Source organism: Equus asinus, chromosome 5 (assembly GCF_041296235.1).
Source record: "Equus asinus isolate D_3611 breed Donkey chromosome 5, EquAss-T2T_v2, whole genome shotgun sequence".
Taxonomy (NCBI): Eukaryota; Metazoa; Chordata; class Mammalia; order Perissodactyla; family Equidae; genus Equus; species Equus asinus.
Genome location: NC_091794.1, coordinates 26,686,722 through 26,710,464, shown reverse-complemented (window position 1 = coordinate 26,710,464; position 23,743 = coordinate 26,686,722). Strand labels below are relative to the sequence as shown.

General features: G+C 45.6%; 1 protein-coding gene across 1 annotated transcript in view; it reads left to right on the top strand.

The window, feature by feature from the left end:
- The first annotated feature begins 1,452 nt into the window (after positions 1-1,452).
- Positions 1,453-23,743, top strand: part of LOC106848308 (palmitoyltransferase ZDHHC19) — a 53,782-nt gene continuing 31,491 nt past the window's right edge. Inside the window, exons 1-5 of the mRNA XM_044771370.2 lie at positions 1,453-2,031; positions 13,042-13,163; positions 13,702-13,841; positions 14,757-14,857; positions 15,257-15,362. Of these exons, the coding sequence (XP_044627305.2) occupies positions 1,919-2,031; positions 13,042-13,163; positions 13,702-13,841; positions 14,757-14,857; positions 15,257-15,362 (582 nt within the window). The 5' untranslated portion in view covers positions 1,453-1,918. The remainder of the gene's footprint in view (positions 2,032-13,041; positions 13,164-13,701; positions 13,842-14,756; positions 14,858-15,256; positions 15,363-23,743) is intronic.

Below are 23,743 nucleotides of genomic sequence, written 5' to 3'. Positions count from 1 at the left end.
TATGATTGTGTTGGTTCAAGGCTTCTCTCTCTTTTTTTTCTTGGTACAGCTAGCTAAACTTTTGTCAATTTTGTTTATCCTTTCAAAGAATGAGCTCTTGGTTTATTGATTTTTTTCCTATTGTTTTTTAAGTCTCTGTTTCATTTATTTCTGTTCTGATTTTTATTATATTTTTTCTTCTACTGATTTTGGGCTTTGTTTGTTCATCTTTTTCCAGTTCCTTTAGGTGCACTGTTGGATTGCTTATTTGAGATTTTTCTTGTTTGTCAAGGTAGGCCTGTATTGCTATAAACTTCCCTCTTATAATTGCTTTTGCTGTATTCCATAAATTTGAGCATGTTGTATTTTCATTTTCATTTGCCTCCACTTATTTTTTGATTTCTTCTTTGATTGTTTCATTGACCCAATCATTGTTCAGTAGCATTTTGTTTAATCTCCACATATTTGTGGCTTTTTCCGATTTTTTTCCTGTAATTCATTTCTGATTTCGTACTGTTGTGGTCAGAAAAGGTGCTTGGTATTATTTAAATCTTCTTAAATTTATTGAGACTTGTTTTGTGGCCTGATATGTGGGCTATCCTGGAGAATGTTCCACGTGCGTTTGAAAAGAATGTTTATTCTGCTATTTTTGGATGGAATTTTCTGTATATATATCTACTAAGTCCATTTGGTCTAATGTGTCATTTAAGGCCAGTGTTTCCTTATTGATCTTATGTTTGGATGATCTATCCATTGGTGTAAATGGAGTGTTAAAGTCCCCTGCGATTATTGTGCTGCTGTCTGTTGCTCCTTTCATGTCTGTTAATACTCGCTTTATATATTTAGGTGCTCCTGTGTTGGGTGCATAGATATTTTCAACTGTTATATCCTCTTATTGTATTGTTCCCTGTATCAGTATGTACTGCCCTTCTTTGTCTCTTGTTACAGCTTTTGTTTTAAAGTCTATTTTGTCTGATATAAGTATTGCCATCCCAGCTTTCTTTTCATTGCCATTTGCATGAAGTATCATTTTCCATCCCTTCACTTTCAGTTTGTGAGTCTTTAGGTCTGAAGTGTGTCTCTTGTGAATAGCATATATATGGGTCTTTTTTTTATCCACCTGGCCACCCTATGCCTTTTGATTGGAGCATTTAGTCCATTGATACTTAAAGTAGCTATTGATAAGAATGCACTTATTGCCATTTTGTCACTGTTTTTCTGGGTATTTTAGTAGTTCTTTTCTGTTCCTTTCTTCTTCTTTTCCTCTCTTCTCTTGTGATTTGATTGCTTTCTTTAGTAGTATGTTTGGGTTCCTTTCTCTTAATTTTTTGTATATTTATTACAGGTGTCTGGTTTGCGATTACCATGACATTCATATATAATAACCTATGTATATAGCAGTCTATGTTAATTTGATGGTTTCTTTAGTTTGATGTTTTTCTAAAAGCTCTACTCTTTTACTCCCCTCCTCCGACATTTTATGTTTTTGATATCATATCTAACCTCTGTTTTTGTGTTTGTGTATCCATTACCATCTTATCATGGAAATAGATAATTTTAGTACTTTTGTCTTTTGACCTTATATTGTCTTCATAGGTGGTTGGTCTGGTACCTTTACTTTATTTTTGCCTTTACTAGTGATTTTATTGCTTATCTTTTTGATAATTTTCTTATTCCTATTTGTGATCTTCTCTTTCCCACTTAAATTTGTTTAGCATTTCTTGTAAGGCTGTTTTCTTGATGATAAACTCTTAGTTTTTGCTTGTCTGGAAAACTCTTTATATCTCCTTCCATCCTGAATGATAACCTTACCAGGTAGAATATTCTTTTTTTAAAAAAAGTTTTATTTTTCCTCTCTCTCCCAAACCCCCCAGGTACATAGCTGTTCATCTCCAGCTGTGGGTCCCTCTAGTTGTGACATGCAGGACTCTGCCCCAGCATGGCCAGACAAGTGGTGCCACATCTGCACCCAGGGTCCGAACCAGTGAAACCCTGGGCCACTGAAGTGGAGTGCGTGAACTCAACCACTCAGCCATGGGGCCGACCCTCCAGGTAGAATATTTTTGGCTGTAGGTTTTTTCCTTTCAGTACTGTAAATATATCGTGCCACTCCCCTCTAGCCTGTAAGGTTTCTGCTGAGAAGTCAGCTGGTAGCCTTATGGGATTTCTTTTGTATGTAACTTGTTGCCTTTCTCTTGTGGCTTTTCTCTTTATCTTTAATTCTTGACACTTCAATTATGATGTGACTTGATGTGTGCCTCTTTGGGTTTACCTTGCTTGGTGCACTCTGTGCTTCCTGTACCTGGATGTCTGTTTCCTTCCTTAGGTTTGGAAAGTTGTCAGCTATTAATTTTTCACATATACGCTCTCCCATTTGTCTAGCTCTTCTCCTGGGACACCTATAATGCAAATGTTAGTGTGCTTGATGTGTCCTAGAGGTACCTTAGACTGTCTTTGTTATTTTTAATTCTTTTTTTCTTTTATCTGTACAGCTTGGGTGATATCCTCTAGTCTTTCATCCAGCTCACTGATCTGTTCTTCTGTATTATCTACTCTGCTATTGATTCCTTCTAGTGAAATTTTCATTTCCAGTATTGTATTCATCATTTCTGATTGCTTCTTTTTTATATTTTCTGATTCTTTGTTGAAATTCTCACTGAGTCCATCCATTCTTCTCCCAAGATCAGCGAGCATCCTAACGACTTTTAGCTTGTACGTTTTCTAAGGTAGATTGTTTATCTCTGTTTCATTTAATCCTTTTTCTGGGGTTTTGTCCTGTTCCCTTACTTGGAACATATTCCTTTGTCTCCTCATGTGCCTCTTTCTCTGTGCTTATATCTACACAGTAGGTAGGTCAGTTATATCTCCTGATGTTGGAGAGGCCTTATGTAAAAGATGCCTTAGGGGCCAGCACTGTGGCCGAGTGGTTAAGTTTGTGTGCTCCACTTCAGTGGCCCAGTGTTTGCTGGTTCTGATCCCAGGCTCTTATCTATGCACTGCTCAACAAGCCAAGTTGTGGAGGCATCCCACATAGAAGAATTAGAATGAGTTACAACTCGGATTTACAACTATGACTGGGGCTTTGGGGAGAAAAAAAAAGAGGAGGATTGGCAACAAATATTTGCTCAAGGCCAATCTTAAAAAAATCAAGGTGCCTTATGAGGACCAGCAGTGTGCTTTCCTCTCGTCACTAGTTCCAAATGTTCTAGGAGTGTTCCCTGTGAAGACTACATGTGTCCTTCTGTTGTGGCAGGGTTGCTCTTGCTGCAGGTGTATGTGGAGGCTAGGCTGTCCCCCTGGATAGCTAGTTGTAATGCTCCTCTGTGTGTGGCTGCTATGGACCCTTTAGTCACTTTATTTGGCATAGGGAGCCACAGCACAGTTGGCTGCAAGGTCTCATAGCACATTCCTGTTGCAGTTTTTCTGTTAAGTGAGTAGGCCCCAAGCATGGCTGGTTGTGAGGCTCAGGGGCTTACAATTGCTGTAAGCCTCTGTCCTGCAAGGCTGTTGTTAGCACTCTCAGCATTGCAGCTGAATGGGGCTGGCCCTAGGCATAGGAGCACTGAATTGTTTCAGGCTTTGGAAGGTGGGGATGATCCCCTATGTGGCTGTTTGAGAAGCACAAGTCTTCTGCAGCTGACAAGACCCACCACCAACAGGGCCACACACACCATCAACACAGTCCTACCCTGTGCACATGCCCTGACCCACTGAAGTGGACCCAATCACTCCACTGCAGAGATCCCACACACTCCACCAACAGAGGCCTGCTCCTCACACAGGCTCTGCCATGCAGAGCCTGACCCACTCACCCAGCAGCAGAGGTTCCAGGCACCTCACCTATGTGGGCTCACATGTTGCCTGAGGGATTGTTGTTGGGGGCTGCCAGTCCTTAGGGTGGACTGCTGCCATGGCTGAGCTGGATTAAATTGGTCATCTATTGGGTGGGGCAGACCCTGGGCTAACAGGCCAGGGGAAGAACTCCAAAGGTGTCTACTAGTGTCTGTGTTAGCATGCTTGTACTAGGTCACAATAAAGGCTACTACCAATATCTCAGTTTCTTGGGAGGTCTCACCTCTCACTGAGATGCACCCAGAGCCTATCAAAGAACTGTGCACCTTTCCTTCTAGAGATTTTAGGTTGCTTTCTGTAATGGATGAATTTGTGCATGGGCCCTTTAAGAGCAGGCTTTTTTCCCCCTTATGTCCAATAGCTTTTCTGGGGGTATTCCCTGATGTAGTTAATATCCAGGAAAGCTAGATATTATGACACTTGTCTTGATTGTGCTGAGTCCAAAAGCTGATTAGTGTGGTAATTCTCCCTCAGTCAGATCCTCCACTCCTCCAGGGAAGGCTTCGTACCTTAAGAGTTCTCCCAGCTGGCCGTGAAGCACCATGGCTTGAAGGCGGCTTTTTTTTCCTCTCTGGAAAGGAATTTCTGGCTCTTCCACCTCAGTCAGCACCATCCCTTGTTGTGCGGGTTCTTTTTATCTAGTTTTCAGTTCTCTCTCAGGGTTAATTGTTCCAGAAGTAGTTCTAAATTTGTTGTGTCTGTCAGAGGAGGTGAATTCCGATTCTGCCTATGCCACCCTCTTGACATTGTCTGCCCTGATCCTTTTAATGTATTGCTGTATTCAGTTTGCTGATATTTTGTTGAGGATGTTTCCATGTATGTTCATCAACATTATTGGCATATAATTTTCCTTCTTTGTGTTGTTCTTGTTGGGTTTTGGGATCAAGGTGATGTTGGCCTCGTAAAATGTGCTAGGAAGTGTTCCATCTTCTTCAACTTTTTGGAAGAGTTTGAGAAGGATAGGTATTAAATCCTCTTTGAATGTGTGATAGAAGTCTCCAGAGTAGCCATCTGGTCCTGGACTTTTATATTTGGGGCGATTTCGGATGACTGTTTCAATCTATTTACTTGTGATTGGTCTATTCAGATTCTCTATTTCTTTTTGATTCAGTTTTGGGAGGTTGTATGAGTCTAAGAATTTATCCACTTCTTCTAGGTTATCCAATTTGTGGGCATATAGTTTTTCAAAGTATTCTCTTATAGTCCTTTGTATTTGTTTTAGTATCCATTGCAATTTCTCCTCTTTCGTTTCCAATTTTATTTATTTGAGCCTTCTCTCTTTTTTTCTTAGTGAGTCTGGCTAAGGGTTTGTCAGTTTTGTTCATCTTCTTAAAGAACTAGCTCTTAGTTTCATGAGTCATTTCTACTGCTTTTTTGGTTTCGATTTCATTTATTTCTGCTCTAATTTTTGTTATTTCCCTCATTCTACTGACTTTGGGCTCTCTTTGTTTTTCTTTTTCTAATTCTGTCAGGTGAGGTTTGAGAGGCTTATTTGAGATATTTCTTGTTCGTTAAGGTGGGCCTGCACTGCTATGATTTCCCTCTTATGACCACATTTGCTACATCCCGTATGAATTGGTATGGTACATTTGCATTTTCATTTGTCTCCAGATATTTTTTGATTTCTATTTAATTTCTTCAATGATCATTGTTGTTCACTACGGTGTTGTTTAGTCTCCTCATATTTGTCACTTTCCTAGCTTTTTTCTTGCAGTTGATTTCCGGTTTCACAGCATTGTGGTCAGAAAAGGTGCTTGATATGATGTCAATCTTCTTAAATTTATTGAGGCTTGCCTTATTTCCCAATATATGGTCTATCTTGGAGAATAATCCATGTGCCCTTGAGACAAATGTGTATTCTGCTGTTTTTGAGTGGAATGTTCTCCATATATCTATTAAGTCCATCTAGTGAAATGTTTCATTTAATTCCACTATTTCCTTGTTGACTTTCTGTCTCGATGGTCTATCCATTAATGTAAGTGGGATGTTAAGGTCCCCTACCATTATGTTGTTGTTGTTAATGTCTCCTTTTAGGTCAATTAATAGTTGCTATATGTGCTTTGGTGCTCCCGTGTTGGATGCATATATATTTATAAATATTATGTCCTCTTGGTGGAGAGTCCCTTTTATCATTATATATGGCTCCTCTTTGTCTCTTGTCTTTTTTATCTTGAAATCTATTTTGTCTGATATAAGTATGGCAATACCTGCTTTCTTTTGTCTGCAATTAGCTTGAAGTATTGTCTCCCATTCCTTCACCCTGAGCCTATGTTTGTCTTTAGAGCTGAGATGTGTTCCCTGGAGGCAGCATATTCTTGGGTCTTATTTTTTAATCCATCCTGCGACTCTGTGTCTTTTGACTGGGGAATTCAATCTATTTACATTTAGAGTGATTATTGATATATGAAGGCTTAATGCTGCTATTTTGTCACTTGTTTTCCAGTTGTTCTGTATTTCCCTTGTTTCTCATACCTCGTATTTCAGACTGCCAATGCAGTTTGTTGATTCTCTATGATGATTTTCTCTTTTCTCTTTATTTATCATTCATGGCTCTGCTCTGATGTTTTGTTTAGTCATTACTCTGAGGTTTGTATAAAAGGTCTTGTAGATATGATAGTCCATTTTCTGATAGCCTCTTATTTCCTTAGTCTAAGGAGGTTCCATCCTTTTCCTCTTCCCTAAGTTATTGTTGTCATAACTTATTCCATCTTGTATTGTGAGTTTGTGGTTTAAATGAAATGATTATAGTTATTTTTGATGTTTTCCTTTCTATGATCTTTAATGTTGCAATTAACTCTTTGCTAACCTGTTCTGATAGACAGCTGCAATTTTCTGATTTTGTCTGCCTATTTATCTCCTTGCTCACAGCTTTGTAAACATGTTGTCTTTTTTTTTTTGCAGGAGTAAAAGACTTCTTGATAATTTCTTGTAGGGGAGACAGTCTTCTGGTGATGAACTCCCTCAGGTTTTGTTTATCTGGGAAAGTTTTTATTTCTCCATCATATCTGAAGGATGTTTTCACTGGATAGACTATTCTTGGCTGAAAGATTTTGTCTTTCTGAATTTTGAATATATCATTCTGCCCTCTCCTAGCCTGTAAGGTTTCTGCTGAGAAATCCAGTGGAAGCCTGATAAGGATTCCTCTGTAGGTTATTTTCTTCTGCCTTGCTGTCCTTAACATTTTTTCTTTGTCATTGACATTTGCCAGTTTTACTACTATATGCCTTGAGGAAGGTCGTTTTACATTGATGTAATTAGGAGTCATATTAGCTTCTTTTACTTGTGATTCCAGTGCTTTCCCCAGGTTTGGGAAGTCCTCAGCTATTATTTCTTGGAACAAGTTCTTTGCTCCTCTTTCCTGCTGTTCTCCCTCTGGAATACCTGTAATCCTTATGCTACATTTCCTAATCGAGTCAGATATTTTTCTAAGAATTTCTTCATTTCTTTTTAGTTTTCGTTCTCTCTCCTCCTCCACCTGAAGCATTTCTATATTTCCATCCTCTAAATTGCTAATTCTGTCCTCCATAATATCAGCTGTGTTATTTTAGGGATCCAGCTTTTTCCTTATCTCATTCATCATGTTTTTCATCTCCCCCATTTCTGGTTTTTCTTTATAGTTTCAATCTCTTTTGTGAAGAATTCCCTCTGTTCATTAATTGTATTCCTGATCTCATTGCACTTTCTGAGTTTTCTTGCAACTTGTTTAGGTTTTTTTATGATAGCTATTTTGAATTCTCTGTCACGTAGATTATAAATTTCTGTGGCTTCAGGGTTGGTTTCTGGAGAATTGTCATTTTCCTCATGCTCTGAATTACTACTATAGTTTCTCATGATGTTTGATGAACTGATCTTTTTCTGGCATATTTCTGGTCATATCAGGTCACAGATTCCACCAGCTACTGCTAGGGGGAAGCAGGAGCTGTGTTTCTGATCCCACCCCTTTGGTTGGAAGTTGTAGGAATCCTTTGGGTGCTTGTGCTGGCTCAGAAGGCATTTGCCCAGGTGCATAGATCTGCCACCACCTCTTCTAATGGTTGTGCTGATGCTGTGCTTGGTGGGTAGGGCTTCCTCAAGAGGTCAGAGCCAGGTCAAGTCCTTGGGACCACTGTGGCATGGTGGGCTCACCCACCAGCCAGGAAAGTGTTCATGCATGGACTAAGTATTTATTTTTAAACATATGTTATAGTTCCCATTGAGTTGTCATAGACACTAATAAGTGGAACTATCTAGAAAACACACTTCAATGTTTCATAGAATGTTCAAAGGGCTGCTGAAATTTTCCCAGGCTTAAATTTGTGTAAAAGCACTCCTCTGAATTCCAATTATTAGGGCATCATTTTAAACATTTCCTGAGAATTAATTAGCTTGTAAAATATATTCACAGTTTTCCATATTAAGACTCACAGTGATAGTATATAGGACCTCTTATATATGCCTGGATTCAGATACGGTGTGCCCCAGTGAAGAAGTATTTTTGCTCTTTAAAACTGGGTTGTTCTTTTCACATATTTTGGACCAATATGTCAAACAAGTAAAGATTTAAATGAAAAACCAACAATCAGATAAGTTTGACCATTGTCATAGTCATGGTCATAGCCTGCATAAGTCAGACTTTGGAGATGGAACACAAAGCATAAAAAGGGAGCTTATTGTATGCTCATCAGAAAACATTAAAACTGATCAACAATATTCTGAAACAAATAGCTACAAATTCTGAAACAAATAGCCACCATCTGATATCTCTCATTGGTGTTATTCAGTCATATGTCATGAATTCTCATTCTGTCAACCCTGGCTCAACAGTCTATGTTCTTGAAGTCATCTGTTCCCAGGCCCTGTAGTCCTGGAGTCCCGAGTGTTAGGTCCCCCCTGGTGTTTGCTCTGGTGGTCAAGTTAGCTTCTTCTAGGAAGGCTGTAAGCATGGGTCTGTTTCAGGTATCCCTTTCTCAGGCTTTCCTTGTCTGACATTTCTTCCAGAAGACCCAATCTCTGGTCTGTAGCTTCTCTAGGGACCTTCAGTCAAAAATGAAGGGAGCAGAGAAACCATGTGTTGATACCAGGCAGGTTAACGTATTAGAGTAGCTAACATTCTCAGAATAGAGGAGAGTGGAATCTGTATTGGGGTGAGGTAGATAAGTGCATGGGTTCCCATAATTATTTCATGAAGACTCCACTGATAATTAACCTAAGGAGAAAATGTATTAATGGACAGTGAAAACACAGACTAATCTGTATGTAAAGCATGTGCCACAATTGCTGCCAATTGACATAAGTGTTTTAAACCAAGGAATAAAATATTCTCAGAAGCCAATTCATTGACAGTCTTTGTGTTGGGCCTTGCACTTGAATTCAAGTGTGCTTTTCCCCACTCTGCAAGAGTATCCAAATTGCTGAAAACTTATTCATATTTGTTACCAAACCCAAACACAGGTTCATTTACCTGCCATACAGTAGGGCCAATAAAGAAAAAACTGAAACACCAGTCTTGTGGCAAGAAAAGACCTTTAGTATTGAAAGAGGAGGAGATGGGAGTTAGAACTCAGATCCACCTCCTTGAAGGGAAAAAGGTAGGTTTTTCTCTAGGGTTTTAGGTAGGGGAAGGAGAGCATGTGCTGGGGTTTTATGTAGGTGGGTGGGAGCCTGTGGCCATGCAGGTTAGGGCCTTCCTGCCAGCCTGTGTTGGGCCTTGAAGACTGAATTTCTTTTTCCTTGACCAACTGGACTTTTCTGGTTAGTTTTCATCTTCAGCCTGCTTTTGGCTTTGTGAGGCTGAATCTTGATGTCTGGACCTTGACTTTCTGGGAAAGGCAGCTCACTCACATACTAAGGAGGGATAGAAAGACCTGGTTAGTTTTTTTTTTTTAAAGATTTTATTTTTCCTTTTTCTCCCCAAAGCCACCTGGTACATAGTTGTGTATTTTTAGTTGTGGGTCCTTCTAATTGTGGCATGTGGGATGCTGCCTCAGCATGGCTTGATGAGTGGTACCACGTCCGCGCCCAAGATCCAAACTGGTGAAATACTGGGCCACTGAAGCAGAGAGCGCGAACCTAACCACTCAGCAACGGGGCTGGCCCCAAGACCTCGTTTGTTTTGAGCAACAGTTGATTATGCTGAATGTGCACAGCTGCAGGTAGCAAAGCTTCTTTCAAAGTTTTTTGCTCTAGGGAAGATTTTTTAACTTCTTCATGCTTGGTTTCATATTGTTAACCCCTACCCATGCAAAACCCAGATTAAATATTCTTTTTTATTTATCAGTTTTTCTCTGTTTTTTTTTTTTCTTTTTTGCTGAGGAAATTGTCCCTTAGCTAAGTTCTGTTGCCAATCTTCCTCTTTTTGCTTGAGAAAGGTTGTCCCTAGCTAACATCCATGCCAATCTTCCTCTATTTTGTGTGTGGGATGCTGCCAGAGCATGGCCCAACCAGCGGTGTGTGGGTCCTCACCTGGGATCCAAACCTGTGAACTCCAGGCTACGAAAGCAGAGTGTGCAAATTTAAGTGCTATGCCACTGGGCCAGCCCCTATCTCTATGTTTTTAACATCCTTCGATGCTTGAGAGTGCCATGTCATGGGTTTTGGGGGTGGGTAGCAAGCCTTTGGTGATACCTAGCAGCCAAAAAGACACAAGGCCAGTTTTATTCTTCTGAATTTGGGGCTCAGCATCAGAAAATAGCAACATGCAAGAGTTGTTGCTCTGTGTGAGTACAGGTGTCTGAGGAGAAGAAAGGTCATAGTGTTGGCATGATATTAATCAGACTAACAGTCTTGTAGATGTCACAGCAGAAGGTAACATAAAAAACACTGAGCATTTTCAGCTTTTTTTTAGAAGTGAGGAATCTTCTATCATTCTATTAATTCTATCTTATCATTCTATTAATTTGCTTAAAATTAAGACTATTCATTTATGTTAAGTGAGATAATAACTCTCTACCATCGGGTAGAATAGACAGAGATAAAATAATAACATTTTAGCGCATCAGGTGGAAAAGAGACTGTGATCCAAACATCATTTCTCTTCCAAGCTAGCAGTTCTTCCTCTCTATTATTCACACACTTTTAAAAAATTAATTTTAATATATTTCAATATGTAGATATTTTAAATGTGCATACATATATACAGTTATATGAAATTACAAAAATGAGAATATCTAAAGCTTTCAACTTTAGTATTTAAAATATAATCTTATCAAGTATAAGACAATATTCTTAGAACACAGATTTTTAACTTCTTAATTTGAATGTCATTAAGAAAAAATATGTTTGTATAGTCAAAATAAAAGTAACAATAATTCGTGTTGATGAGGGACTTTTGCTCTCTCTCTCTCTTTTTTTTTTAACCTCAGAGTCAGGCAGGCTGCATTTGGCCCAAGCTTACTTTTTCTTTTTTTTTAAGATATACTTTTTGGTAAGGAAGATTGGCCCTGAGCTAACATAGGTTGCCAATCTTCCTTTTTTTTTTTCCCTCCCCAAAGCCACAACATATATATCCTAGTTGCAGGTTATTCTACTTCTTCTATGTGGGATGCTGCCACAGCAAGGCTTGATGAGCAGTGCATAGGGCCTTGCCAAGGATCCCAACCAGCGAACACCAGGCTGACAAAGAGAAGGGTGAACTTAACCACTGGGTCACAGGGCTGGCCCCTTCTGTTTTTAATCAAATTAATTTCCTGAGAATGTTCCAGGTCAATTACTCCCATTCGATATCAGCCCAAGTTTTTAAAGCAAAGTAAGAATCTTGGAATCACATATTTTATCCATGTTCAAGAATAATACAATCACTGTTGAAACTAAAGTGACTATCAAAATGCCACTACACTTCAACACACGGGAGCTCTGAAAATGTCTGCAGTGGCTGCCTCTCAGCAAAGACTCCCCAGTGGGTTTGTGGTAGTTGCTCTGAGACTAATTGGTGGCACTTGAGTCACAGGTCTTTTGGAACTGTGAGCCACAGTTGGGGGAATCTTCCAAACACAGAGGGGTTTAGATGCTCAGTAGCTAAAATGAATGACAACTGTCAGCTGCATGTAACAGAGAAGCCAGTTATTTTCTCACATCATAAGCAGCTCAGAGGCAGGCAGTTCAAGACTGGGGCAGTGAATCAACAATGTCATCTAATGTTGTCTCTGTAGCATGTTGACTTGTTGCCTAACGGGTCCAAGAGGCTGCCCCTGGCCAGCACATCTAGGTTCAAGACAGGAAGAAGAAACAGAGCTGTGCTGTGCCCTTTTCCCCTTTTATCAGGAAGGCAAAAGCTTTTCTAGAAACCCTCGACAGACATCTGCTTACATCTCACTGACTAGAATTGCATCAAGAAAAGCCTGGAAACAAAGGAAGCTGGGGAATTATTTTGCTGCTAAAAGTGGACTTTTGCGATAGCAAAAAGGTAAAACTGGAGACAGAGTGAGCAGTGAGCACGGTTTGCTTCGATTAGCACTTCCCCTGAAAGGGTGATTGGAATCACCCCTTCTCCCCATGTGCTTCTCTACCCTGTGGAGTGAAGCCAACCTGGCAGGGGCAGGACCTCTCAGTCCCCAGCCAGTGGGGGTGGCGGGCGTTGCCGTTGGAAGTGCTGGTCACAGGCTGCAGAGCCCCTAGCCCACATTCTCCTCAGCCTCGGTGATGTCACACTGGGACTTCTGCCTTCCACCCTGGGCTGTGGCTTGGGCGCTCAATATGTCTTCAACAGTCGCTGTCGACATAGGGCTCCTGGAGGCAGTATCGGCAAGGGCGCCTATGGGCACTGGAGGTGCTGCCATGCCGCTCTCTTGCGGGGTGGCAGACCTCAGGACCCACTTCCCTGGATGCTCCTGAGCCTGTTCGCTGCCTTCAGTGTCGTGCTGCTGCTCGTCCTTAGTGGCCTCTTCTTCACATTCCCATGAGTCTCCCACCCAGGCCAGCAGGTTTCTGACAGACACAGAAAGAAAAAGAGATGATGATAGCATGGAGCAGGGGAAGTGCAGAAGAGGGGTCAGGGAAGGGAGGATATTCTAGGCAGAGGGCCCTGAATGTGCAAAGGCACTGAGGCATAGAGTACTTGGTGCCCCTGGGAGCTGGTGGTGGTGGGTGACATCTGGTGGAGCCTCTGTGGATCTGTCACTAGCCTGGATATTTATGGCAGGCTTTAAGGTCTATGAGTCCTGATCAGGTGGACTGAGTCCTGGGGGGAGCTCAGGACCTCCTGCAGATCAGGGCTGAGTCCTGCTCTGGTCTCAGTTGCAGATGGCTGGTCCAGAACAGGGAATGGGTCGATCCCGTTGTCACATGCCCCCTCTTCATCCTGACCTTCTTCAGTCTCGTTTCCCTCAATGTGTCAGACCCTGGCATCTTGCATCAAGGTGAGTTCTCAGCCCCTGGGAGAAGGAGGTAGCAGCCTAAATGCTCCTGCCTGCAAAGATGATTCCTAACATGCTCCCCACTCCCCTTCTTGGCCTCAAGACCCCTTCTCCCCACATCCTCCTCTGCTTGGGCCCTGCTTCTGTGCTTCATTTCCCAATCCACCGGGATGTGGAAAACAGAATTCCGGAGGTTTCCAGTTGCCTTGGAGGGGAGGGCGGGGCAGGCCAGGGAGAGAAGCCAGGTATTGACAACCACTCAGTTCTCTCCTCCTTCCCACTGCACACACTCCTTAAAGCATCAATCCCAGTTCCAAAGGCCTGTGTCGTCACAGAGCTCCTCTGGCTGGAAATTACCTTCCCTTGGGCTGCCAGCCTCTCCCAGTTTGGTCAGGCAGCTGAGTGGGGACCGGGAATTCCCATGCCCACCTACTCCCCACCCTTCCTGGAGCCCTGTGATGCTGCGGGGCTGCCCCCACCCCTGCCAGCAGCAGAGTGATGGAAAGGCTCCTGCTGCTGCCCAATCCTCTTCCCATGCCAGGCTCCAACGAACTGGGCCCCATGATGGTGCCTGTGGTGTGGGTGAACCACAGGGCCTTCCGCCTGCAGTGGTGCCCAAGGTGCTGCTTCCACCACCCGCCCCGGACCCACCACTGCCCATGGTGCAACATTTGTGTGGAGGTGAGTGCCCCTCTCATCTGCCCACCTGCCCCCCACCCACTGCCCTGCCCAGCACCTGGCTGGGACTAGAAGGTCCACTTACTTGAGGTGCCCGTGGCAGGTGTGAAACTACTTCCAAGACTGCTAAATGCCAAGAGTGGCAGTCACTCCCAGCCACTCTTGGTCACTCATGCAGGTCACTGCATCTGTGCCTGCAGCTGTCCTGGGAGGCTGGCCCTTGCCTAGCCAGGTGCTGACAGGCACAGGTGCATCCACATCTATGCTTGCCCTGGTCAGGCCAGGGGGAGGAAAGGCACCCTTGTCCTACACCAGGCCTCGCTGACACTAGATGCCCCAGGGCCCTATGGCCAGCTGCAGGCCCAGCCTGGGAGGATTTGCCTGTCCTCTTCTGGGGTTCCATGCCAGACAATCAACTGTGTTCTGAGAGCTTGTCTCTCTCGTGCATGGCCTGCCAAGGTTTACAAATGTGCTGTCTTATCTGCTACTTACAAAACCCTGGGAGGCTGGTGAAGGGAAGTCAACCTTACTCTCATTCAGTGGATGAGGAAAGAGAGGGCCCAAGATATTCTCTGTCCTGCCCAAGGTTACATCAGGATGTTCCCACAGAAGGCCAGGCAGGCCTAGTCTCTAGAGGCCTCTTGACAGGTGACCTTGAGCCACAGAGCCCTGAAGTGCTCTAACCACAGAAAAGCCAGCGATTGGGACTTTGTGGCTTCGTTTCTCCCAGGAAACAGAGCCAGTGCCGGGGACCAGCTAGCCTAGGGGTCTAGGGTAAGGCTCAGGTTTGGGGGCTATGGAGGCCAGGCCTGGTCCTGCAGGGGAGCCCCCCATCCTCTTGCCCAGGACTTTGACCGCCACTGCAAGTGGGTCAACAACTGCGTCTGTCACCGCAATTTCCGTGTCTTCATGCTGTAGGTCCTGTCGCTATGCCTGTTCTCGGGCGCCATGCTGGTCACCGTCCTGATGTTCCCAGTGTACAGGACTCAGCTTCCCTTCTCTATGGACGAGATCGTCGCGTATCCGCCAGGCTGTGGCGCCCTCCAGGGGAGCAGTGGGGAGGGCAGGGACAGCCAAGGGACAGACCAGGTCACAGGGGCGGGGCGAGCGGTGGGCGGGGTCCGAGAGAGGAGCCGTTTGGGAGGATCAGTCTGGGAGGAGTGAGGGCGGTAGGGTCGGGGAGATGGGCGGGTCTCGGAGGCTCTGCGGAGAGTTGAGAATCTAGCAGCGAGGTGGATGGAGGTGGGCAGAAGGTGGCCCGGGGCCTGGACAGCAGGGTGGGGTGAGGTTTACCCGGGGCTGGAGCGGAGGGAGAGGATGGACACTCGGGTTGTGGGCTGCGCCGTTGGGGCGGAGCCTGGGTGAGGGGCGGGGCCAGCGAGGACAGTTGGGGGCACAGCTCCTTAGCTCGTGGGCAGCAACCTCGTGGCCTTACCCGCCGCCGGCTTCCTGGAGCCTCTCTTCGTGCTGCTGGTCATCAAGGCCAGGTCGGTGAGCGCGGCCGAGCGCTGCCACGAGGGCAAGGTACGTGGGCCCGGGGGAGCCACGACACCAGGCTAGGACGGTCCCCTTGTCCCTCCCCTTTCTGCTGTTTCTCCACCTCCCTGGTCCTCATGGCCTGAACTCCCTCGAAGGTACCTCGTTAGCCTTAAGACCCTGATTCAGCTCCCGTGTCACCTCCACTGGGGCTCGGTGTCAGTCTCTCTCCTGGGTGCCCTGCGTCCAGGGCCTTCTGTGTGCCAGGCGGCGCGTGCATTATTTTCACGCTGCGCGGAGTGGTGAGTAAGGCTCCATCCTGCGCTGGTGTTGAGGAGGAGCCTGAAGTCAGAATAACTCCCGCCAGACGCCGGTCAACACTGAGAGAGGGGCCCGCCCACGCTGTGCAACACAGACTGAGAGAGGGAACGGAGAGTTCAGAGAGGACCGCGGTGGAGAGGGTTTTGGGTGGGCGGAGGGCAGAGGGGAGGGCGGTGCAGGTGAGGGGCACAGCTTGCAAAAAGGCAGGGATGCCCGAAAGGCTGCGGACTGTTGACAAGACGGTGAGGAGACGGTTGTCATTGCAGCAGAGAGTGGATGGGAAACGAAGTGGCCTGCTTGGCATTGGGCAGGTGGGAAAGGCTGAGAACGTCAGCTGGAGAGTTTAGTCTTGGGACCTGGAAACCTGGGAGCCACGGCAGGATTTTGTTTGTTTGTTTTTACATACAGTAAAATTCACCCTTTTTAAGCACCCAGTTCTATGAGTGTGGACAAGCATGGACAGTCCTGTAGCTACCACCATATTTAAAATTCAGAACACTTCCATCAGCCCCGAAATTCTCTGATGGTCCTTTGTAGTCAGTTTGTCCCGTACCTGCTGCCCCTGGCAACCACTGCGTTGTACTATCCCCACAGATTTTCTCTTTCCAGAACCTCCTATAAATGGAATTCACAGCCTTTTGAGTCTGGTGTCTTTCACATCGCATAATTGACCTGAGATTCATCCATGTTGTTGCCTATATGAGTAGTGTCTTCCTTTTACTGCTGGTCACTGTTCCGTCCTATGGATCTACCACAGCTTGTTTATCCATTTGCCAACTGAAGGATATTTGAGTTGTTTCCAATTTTTGGTAATCATAAAAAAGCGGCCATAAACATTTGTGTACAGTTCCGTGAAGATAAGTTTTCATTTATTTTTGGTAAATAGGTAAGAGTGGCCTTGCTGGGTTCTATGGTAACTGAATGTTTCACTTTGTAAGCAACTGCCAAATTATCTTCCAAAATGCCTGTACCATTTTGCATTCCCACAAGCAACCTATGAGAATTCCAGGTGCTTCTGCATCCTCACTGACATTTGGCATTGTCAGGTTTTTTTTTTTTTTTCCATTTTAGCTAGTCTAAGAAATGTGTGGTGGTATCTCATAGGGGTTTTAATTTGCGTCTTCCTAATGACTAACGACGTTGAGCATGTTTTCATGTTCTTATTTGCCACGTGTGTATCTGTGATTAAATGTCTGTTCCAATCTTTTGCCCATTCAAAAAACTTGAGTTGTTTTCTTCTTGTAGAGTTTTAAGTGTTTTGTATATATTCTGGATTCAGATATGTGTTTTGCAAATATTTTTCCCCAGGCTATGGCTTGTCCTCTCATTTTCCTGACAATATCTTTCAAAGATCAGAAGTTTTATACTTTCATGAAGTGCCATATCAGTTTTGTCTTTTACGGATTGTGTTTTTGGTGTTGTAATTAAGCAGTCTTTGCCTTACCCAAGGTCCCAAAGATTTTCTCATGTGTTTTCTTCTAAAAGTTTTATAATTTTAGATTTTCTGTTTAGGCTTAAGATTCATTTTGGTTAAATTTTGTATGCGATGCAAGGCATGGGTCAAGATTTATTATTTTGCAAGTGGGTTGTGCCAACACCGTTTGTTGGAAAGACCATCCTTCTCCATTGTGTTGCCTTTGCACGTTTATCAAAAATCAACTGACTATATAGATGTGGCTGTATTTCTGAACTCTCTATTCTTGCCAATGCCACACTGTCTTCCTTAGTAGCTGTCTGTTAAGTCTTGAAATCACACAATGTGAGATCTCTAACTGTGCTCTTTATTTTCAAAGTTCATTTGGCTGTCCTAGATCCTTTGACTTTCCATATAAATTTTAGCATCAGCTTGTGAATTTCTACAAAAATCTTTGCTGAGATTTTCATTTGCATTGCATTGAGTGCAAAGATCAATTTGGAAATTTGACATTTTAACAATATTGAGTTTTGAATCCGTGTGCATGGGATACCTCTCCATTTATTTAGGTCATCCCTGATTTCACAGTGTTTTGCAGTTTTCAGTGTATTGATCATACACACATTGTGTTAGATTGTGTCCAAGTATTTCATATGTTTTTCTGCTTTTATAAATTTTTCAAAATTTGATTTCTATTTGTTTATTATTATAAAAAGACATAATGGAGTTTTTATATATTGTTCTTGGATCTTGCAATTTTGCTAGACTCTCTTCTTAGTTCTAGTAGATTTTTTCTTGATCCTACATAGAAATTCATGTCATCTGTGTATAAGGACAGTTTCATTTCTTATTTTCCAACATGTATGGCTTTATTACTTTTTCTTTTTTTTTTTTAAGATTGGCACCTCAGCTGAAATCTGTTGCCAATCTTCTTTTATTTACTTTCTCCTTCTCCAGAAAGCCCCCCAGTACATACTTGTATATTCTAGTTGTAGGTTCTTTTGTTTCTGCTCCGTGGAACACGGCCTCAGCATGGCTTGATGAGTGGTGCTAGGTCTGCATGCAGGATCTGAACCCAGGAAGCCCTGGGCTGCCAAAGTGGAGTGCAAGAACTTAACCTCTTGGCAATGGGCCGCCCTCTCTTTTCCTTTTCTTACTGCTGTGTCTTGGACCTCTGGTCCAGTGTTGAGTTGGAGGGGTAAAAGTGAACATCCTTGCCATGGGTTTCCTTCAGTAGTACAATGACTTGACTCTAAGCTGTTTTAGTAAGACTGTAGTGGGTCACGTTGATGAGGGTGGGGTTGGAGGCACTGAGACAGTTGAAAAGACAGAGCAGTCCTCTGCCCCCACCACCTCCCTTCCTTCCAGTCACCACTCCATCACCCATATTTGGTCCCCAGCTCACCTGTGACTCCTCTGCTCAGCTCTTACTCATCAGCCCGCTGTGGTCTGCCTGTCTTCTCTCTCCAGATTCAGTCCATCCTTTCAGCCTCTCTTGGGCAGCACTGTCCCTTCCCACATCCTATGGTTCTTCAGCCCCAGGTCAGGCCATAGGCCTGCCCTCCCTCCACTGCTCAGAATGGGGGTCTCCCATCCAGGCTCTCCAGTCTTAGGAAACGTAAACGTCGTCTTCTCTTTGACATTCACCAGGCACTCTTTCCCATTACCTGAAGAACCCACTCAGGTATTCTTCACACACCTCAACTTCATTTCCTTCCTACCTCCCTCCCATGACCACCACTTCTGCTGGGGCCGCTTGCTTAGTGGTTGATATAGCAAGAGCTCTGGAGCCAGTCCACATAAATTGAAATCACGGCTCCACAGCATAGCAGCAGGGAGAGCTTTGGCATGTTACTTATTCACCTGGTGCCTCAGTTTCTCCATCTCTATAAGAAGGTAACATGGGTTACTTTGTGTAAGACACATAGCACAGTGGCTGATATAAGTGTCCTATACATCGTTGTTATTGTTACCGTTCCTTCCCATCATCGTTTACACATGTTCATGTCTCTCTCATCTTAAAAACAAAGCAAGCATCCAATCACATCACCGTCCTCCGCTCCACATGTCCTACTCTCCCCTCAGCACAGCCGTAGTTCCTGAGAGAGTTGTCTGTGCTCATGAGTGTCATTCTGCACCTTCCTCAGCCCACTTCAGCCTCTGTCCTCACTGGCACACTGATGCTGCACCCTCCATGTGGCCAAAGCCAGTGTCCAGTCCTCAGATGGATGTTTCCGGGCTGTACACAGCCCCACCTGAAGCTGAAGGCACCTGCCGTGGCCATCCCCAGCCCCTCAAGCCCGGCTCCCCCTGCTTTCCTGCCGGCTGCTCCTCTGCCTGCACCATGGAGTCTTGGCCTGGGCTGCCTGCTCTTCCCTCTGATCCCCTCTCTCTGCTGCTCTCCCTCCCCAGCTGCCCTCCCCACCCTGCAGGTTATAGTTGGGTCTATTGTTTGTGGAGTGTTCTCAGTCCCCAGTGCAGTGCCTGGAAGGTTGTTGAGGCCCCAAATATTTATGAGCTAACGAGTGAACCTACAGATGAAAGAATGCATAAGGCTCTGGGATAGAAGGAGAGAGAGAGAGAGAGAGAGAGAAACCTGGAGCCTAAACCCTGGGGAAGAAGGCGAGAGAGCAGAGGCCGCAGGGAGCTGGCAGGAGATGGGGCAACAAGATGCCCACTTGGGTTTTGGTTCTGCGGAGTGTGAGGGCATTTGAGACTCACAGGTGGAGCAGGAGACCCAGGTCTGGAGCCAGTGAGAGAGGGCAGTGTGGGAGCTCGGAGCTGTCGGTTCCACTCACGGCTGGTTGGTCCCCTGTGGGGAGAGGAAGGTGCAGTAGCTATTAATCAGTTCTTATGAATCCATCCAACAGTTATCACTCCTTTAAGCACTGAACAAGCAGCATTTTCCTGTACTGCATATACATCTCATAAATCAAAATGGATTTCTCTACATTTGAAATTTTGATTGTAAATTTCACCTAACTCTGTTCACCATTTAGTGTCCCTTAAATGCTTTAAACACCTTAAAGAAGGCAGGACTCAAACTCTCACAGTGGTTAGCGTTGCTTTCTAGCAGCCATGGGACCTTCTGTAGCTGTCTTGACTTTTCCTGCCCCAGGGCTCAGCTGTCCTGCATGGAGTCCTGGCTCCTTTTGGAGGAGAATAGTTCTGAAGGTCAAAATCTTTGTGACAGGGGCAGGGGTCACAGGCGAGCTGGTGGTGGGCAGAGGCACTTCGGGGCCACTTTTCGTTGTGACGAACATTTTGTAGCTGGGGCTCTTGAAGTCGGGGTGAGACTGCGCCTGCCTTGTGGAGGAGGAGGGGCCTAGGCCGATGGGTGGAGGGTGGTGAGGAGGACAGCCTGGTCAGCAGTGTCCAGGGCAGGACTTGACTTTTGGACCTGACTTTTCCTGCACTGGGAGCTCGGGACCTTGAGCCCAGATGTCCAGGGCCATGGGAGTTTGGTTAGGGAAGTACGATTGGGCCCCAACCAACTGCCCTTCCAGATAGTGAAATTCAGTCAAGGCACAAGTGTAGAAAACAATGAGAGCTGGGAAAGCAGAGAAGGGGGAGCGGGGGGTGGAAGTGTCTTTGGAGTGGTTTCGTAGCAAAAGGCTGATGTGATAGTGTGTTTGGAAAGAGGTGGCAGGAGGATGTGTGTGGCCAAAGGTGACAGAGATGGGAGGATGCTGCCTGCTGCAGAGACCAGCTAGGTAGCCAGCTGAAGGGGCAAACGGAATGAATAGGCAGAACACAGTCTATATAATAGACACAACACACTCTATATTATTTAATGGGACAGGGGACCATCAGCCTCAAGGACTGTGGTGACATCCCTCTGATCACCACGTATTTATTTGCAGGCCAAGAAGTACAAGCATAGCAGGAAATCATGCCAGCAGGGATATGCAAATCAAAGCTCCACAGTTCTAGTCTTCTCCCCTTCAATGTACCCCGGCCCTACACAAGGCCATTCTCTTAGGGAGTATCCTGGGAACAAACAATCTGGCAATTTATGCAGGTGGCGTTCCATTCCTGCAAGGGCCTGGCGTTCCTAAGCCCCTTGCCTTCGTGTTTGATGAGATACTCTCTTCCGGCCTTTGATTCCAAAGCACAAACAATCTAGCATAGTAATTTATGAGAATCAGCAGATCGCATATTTCTCAGTCACCCATTTTGTAATTTGTTCTTGCTAAGCTTAAAGCCTTCCAATAATGTTGCTATGCTCTCCTGCAACAGCTGCCAAAGGGGTGCCAGGTGAGGGGAGGATCCCTGAGATGGCAGGAGAAGGGGTGCAGGGCCAGTGGTTGCCTGGAGAGAGCAACTCAGGTGGGTTGGGGAGGCCTTGGGTTAACCTCTCGGCTTCTGTGCTCTTGGGGTCTTGCTGCAGCCCTGGGCTGAGCTGACTGGCTCGTTAGGGGGATGGGGTTGGCTGTCCCAGTCCTGCTGGATCTGAGCTCTTCTTCCTGCTCTTGCCCCCTCTAGTACCGATACCTGCATGTAAACAACCCTTTCGACCTTGGCTGTGGCAGAAACTGGTATTTCACAATTTGTGCGCCGTGGGGACCCAAGTGAGTTGGCAAACCAGAGGCCTGAGTGGTGACCCTGGGGCTGGTGGGGTGGGGTGAAGCTGGGTCATCTCACTGAGCCCTTAGCACGGCTCCCAGGCTCTTCCAGTCACTCTTGTTGTCCTTTTGGGCTTTTCTCCAGGGCCGTGTGGGGGCCTCTGGAGCCTCCCCTTCCTGGCCTCTGAGGGTTCTCACCCAAGAAATGGGGCAGAGGGCACAGCAGCCTGGATGCATCTGGCCCCAACTCCCTGCACGGATGAGCTAGAGCTTTCTGCTCTGCAAGCTGAGGGGGATCAGGCCAGGAGGGCCATGACCCCTTCCATCTGGCTTGTGCTCCCCAGATACATGGCCGAAGCTGTCGGGCTGCAGAGAGTGGTGGGGCCTGACTGGGTGCCCATGCAGACCCTGCACTGCCCAATGGGTCCCTCTGAGCCCAGTCTCCCAGCTGTCCCTGGGCCAGGATCTGGGTCTCTATGCACGGGGACAGGGAGCGGTGATCCTGCAGTCCTCCAGGAGGTGAGGTGTGTCTGTGTGTGTGTTTGTGTGCACAGGCATGGAAGCATGTGCCCGTAATGTTCGTAAACTGCATCTCCAGATTGTACAGATGTGGGGGTTAGCCCTCCCCATGGTGGGGTGGGCCTGAAGCTGGAGCACCGAGAGATCAAGTGAGGGGATCATAGTCCCCAGGAGTGTTGGAAATAGAGTGACAGGTCTCAGGAATACACCAGGGGTCCCTGGAGGCAGAAAGGGAAAAGATCACACCACTACCTTGCTGGTCGGCATTCACCCATCACTTACCCTTTCTGGGCCTCAGTTTCCTTGCTGTTAGTGAGGACTGAGAGTAGTCCGGTGGTTTCTAATTTGGGGCGACAGATTCCTTTATTTAAAGGCAACTTTTAATCTGGAGCTGAGTGTATGAAACATGTGGAAGTGGAGCATTAGGAATGAAGTGGGGGTAGGTAATTCACAAGCCTTGGTCCCAGGGCTCCTGCAGTGGCATTCGTTGGTGCCAGCCCACACCCTTGCTCTGCATGTGGGGGGTGGCGGCTTGCTCCCCAGCTGGTGCACCATGCGCTGTGGGGCTGTCGTGGGGACAGCCCTGATCCTCCACTCTGCGTTTAGGTCCACACAGGCTGACCCAGTACTAACTCTGCTGCGGGGGGCTCTAGACAAAGCTCGGTCACATCTCGCCCCTTTGCCCCCGGAGATGCCAAGATCCTCGGCACCTGAACCTCACCTCTTGAGCCCACGTGGATGCTCTCTGCATCATGTCCCCCAACAGCCTGGGTCTCAGTTTCCCCACTGGGCAAGGACATAACTTTCCTCTGACACTGATAGGCGACCATGACCCCTCCTGCTCTGGGATGTTGATTCTGGCTCTTTCTAGTCGCTCCCACCAGAGATTTCTAGGATTTCTTTAGGAAAGTCCCTTAATTCAGCCTCCTCCGACCCTCGAGGGCTAAGAGGGCCCTAGCCCACCCCTTCCTCTGGCTCCCCCACACCCTCTCCCTAAGTGCTGCCCCCGCCCCCCAGAGATTCTCTCCTGCCAGGCTGGAGGCCTCAGCTGAGCTGCCCCCACTTCCCTTTCTGCCTCTGCCCCATTCGTGCTAACCTGCCCTTGATTCCCACACACCCGCCTCGAGGTCCTTCACCCCACTGATAGGGAGGGGGTGTTATCAGGTAAGCTTGGGGGCAGCTACCATTTTCCTGTGAGGAAATTTTAGTATTTTTCTACTTCTGAAGGATAGTTCTTGTTTCATAGTTGTGAGCTAGTCAAAGCTAATAAATAAAATTTACTTCTGAAAGTGACATTTCAGTCATGGCCCTCATAACTGATATGATTTATTCAATTAGGAAAGAGGACTCATTCTGATGGAGACTTTGAAAATAATCATTTGCCATGATAAGTAAAGGGACTCAATCAAGGCACTTTGTGTGTCTAACCAGCCTCCAGAGTATCTAGTTTTACTTATTTTTCAATTATTTTATTGAGTTCACAATGGTTTATAACATTGTGTAATTCCGAGTGTCCATTACTATATATCAGTTTCTGTATACACTTCATCATGCTCACCATCGGTACTCTAAATTTTGTCTGTCACCGTCTACATATGCCCTTCTACCCC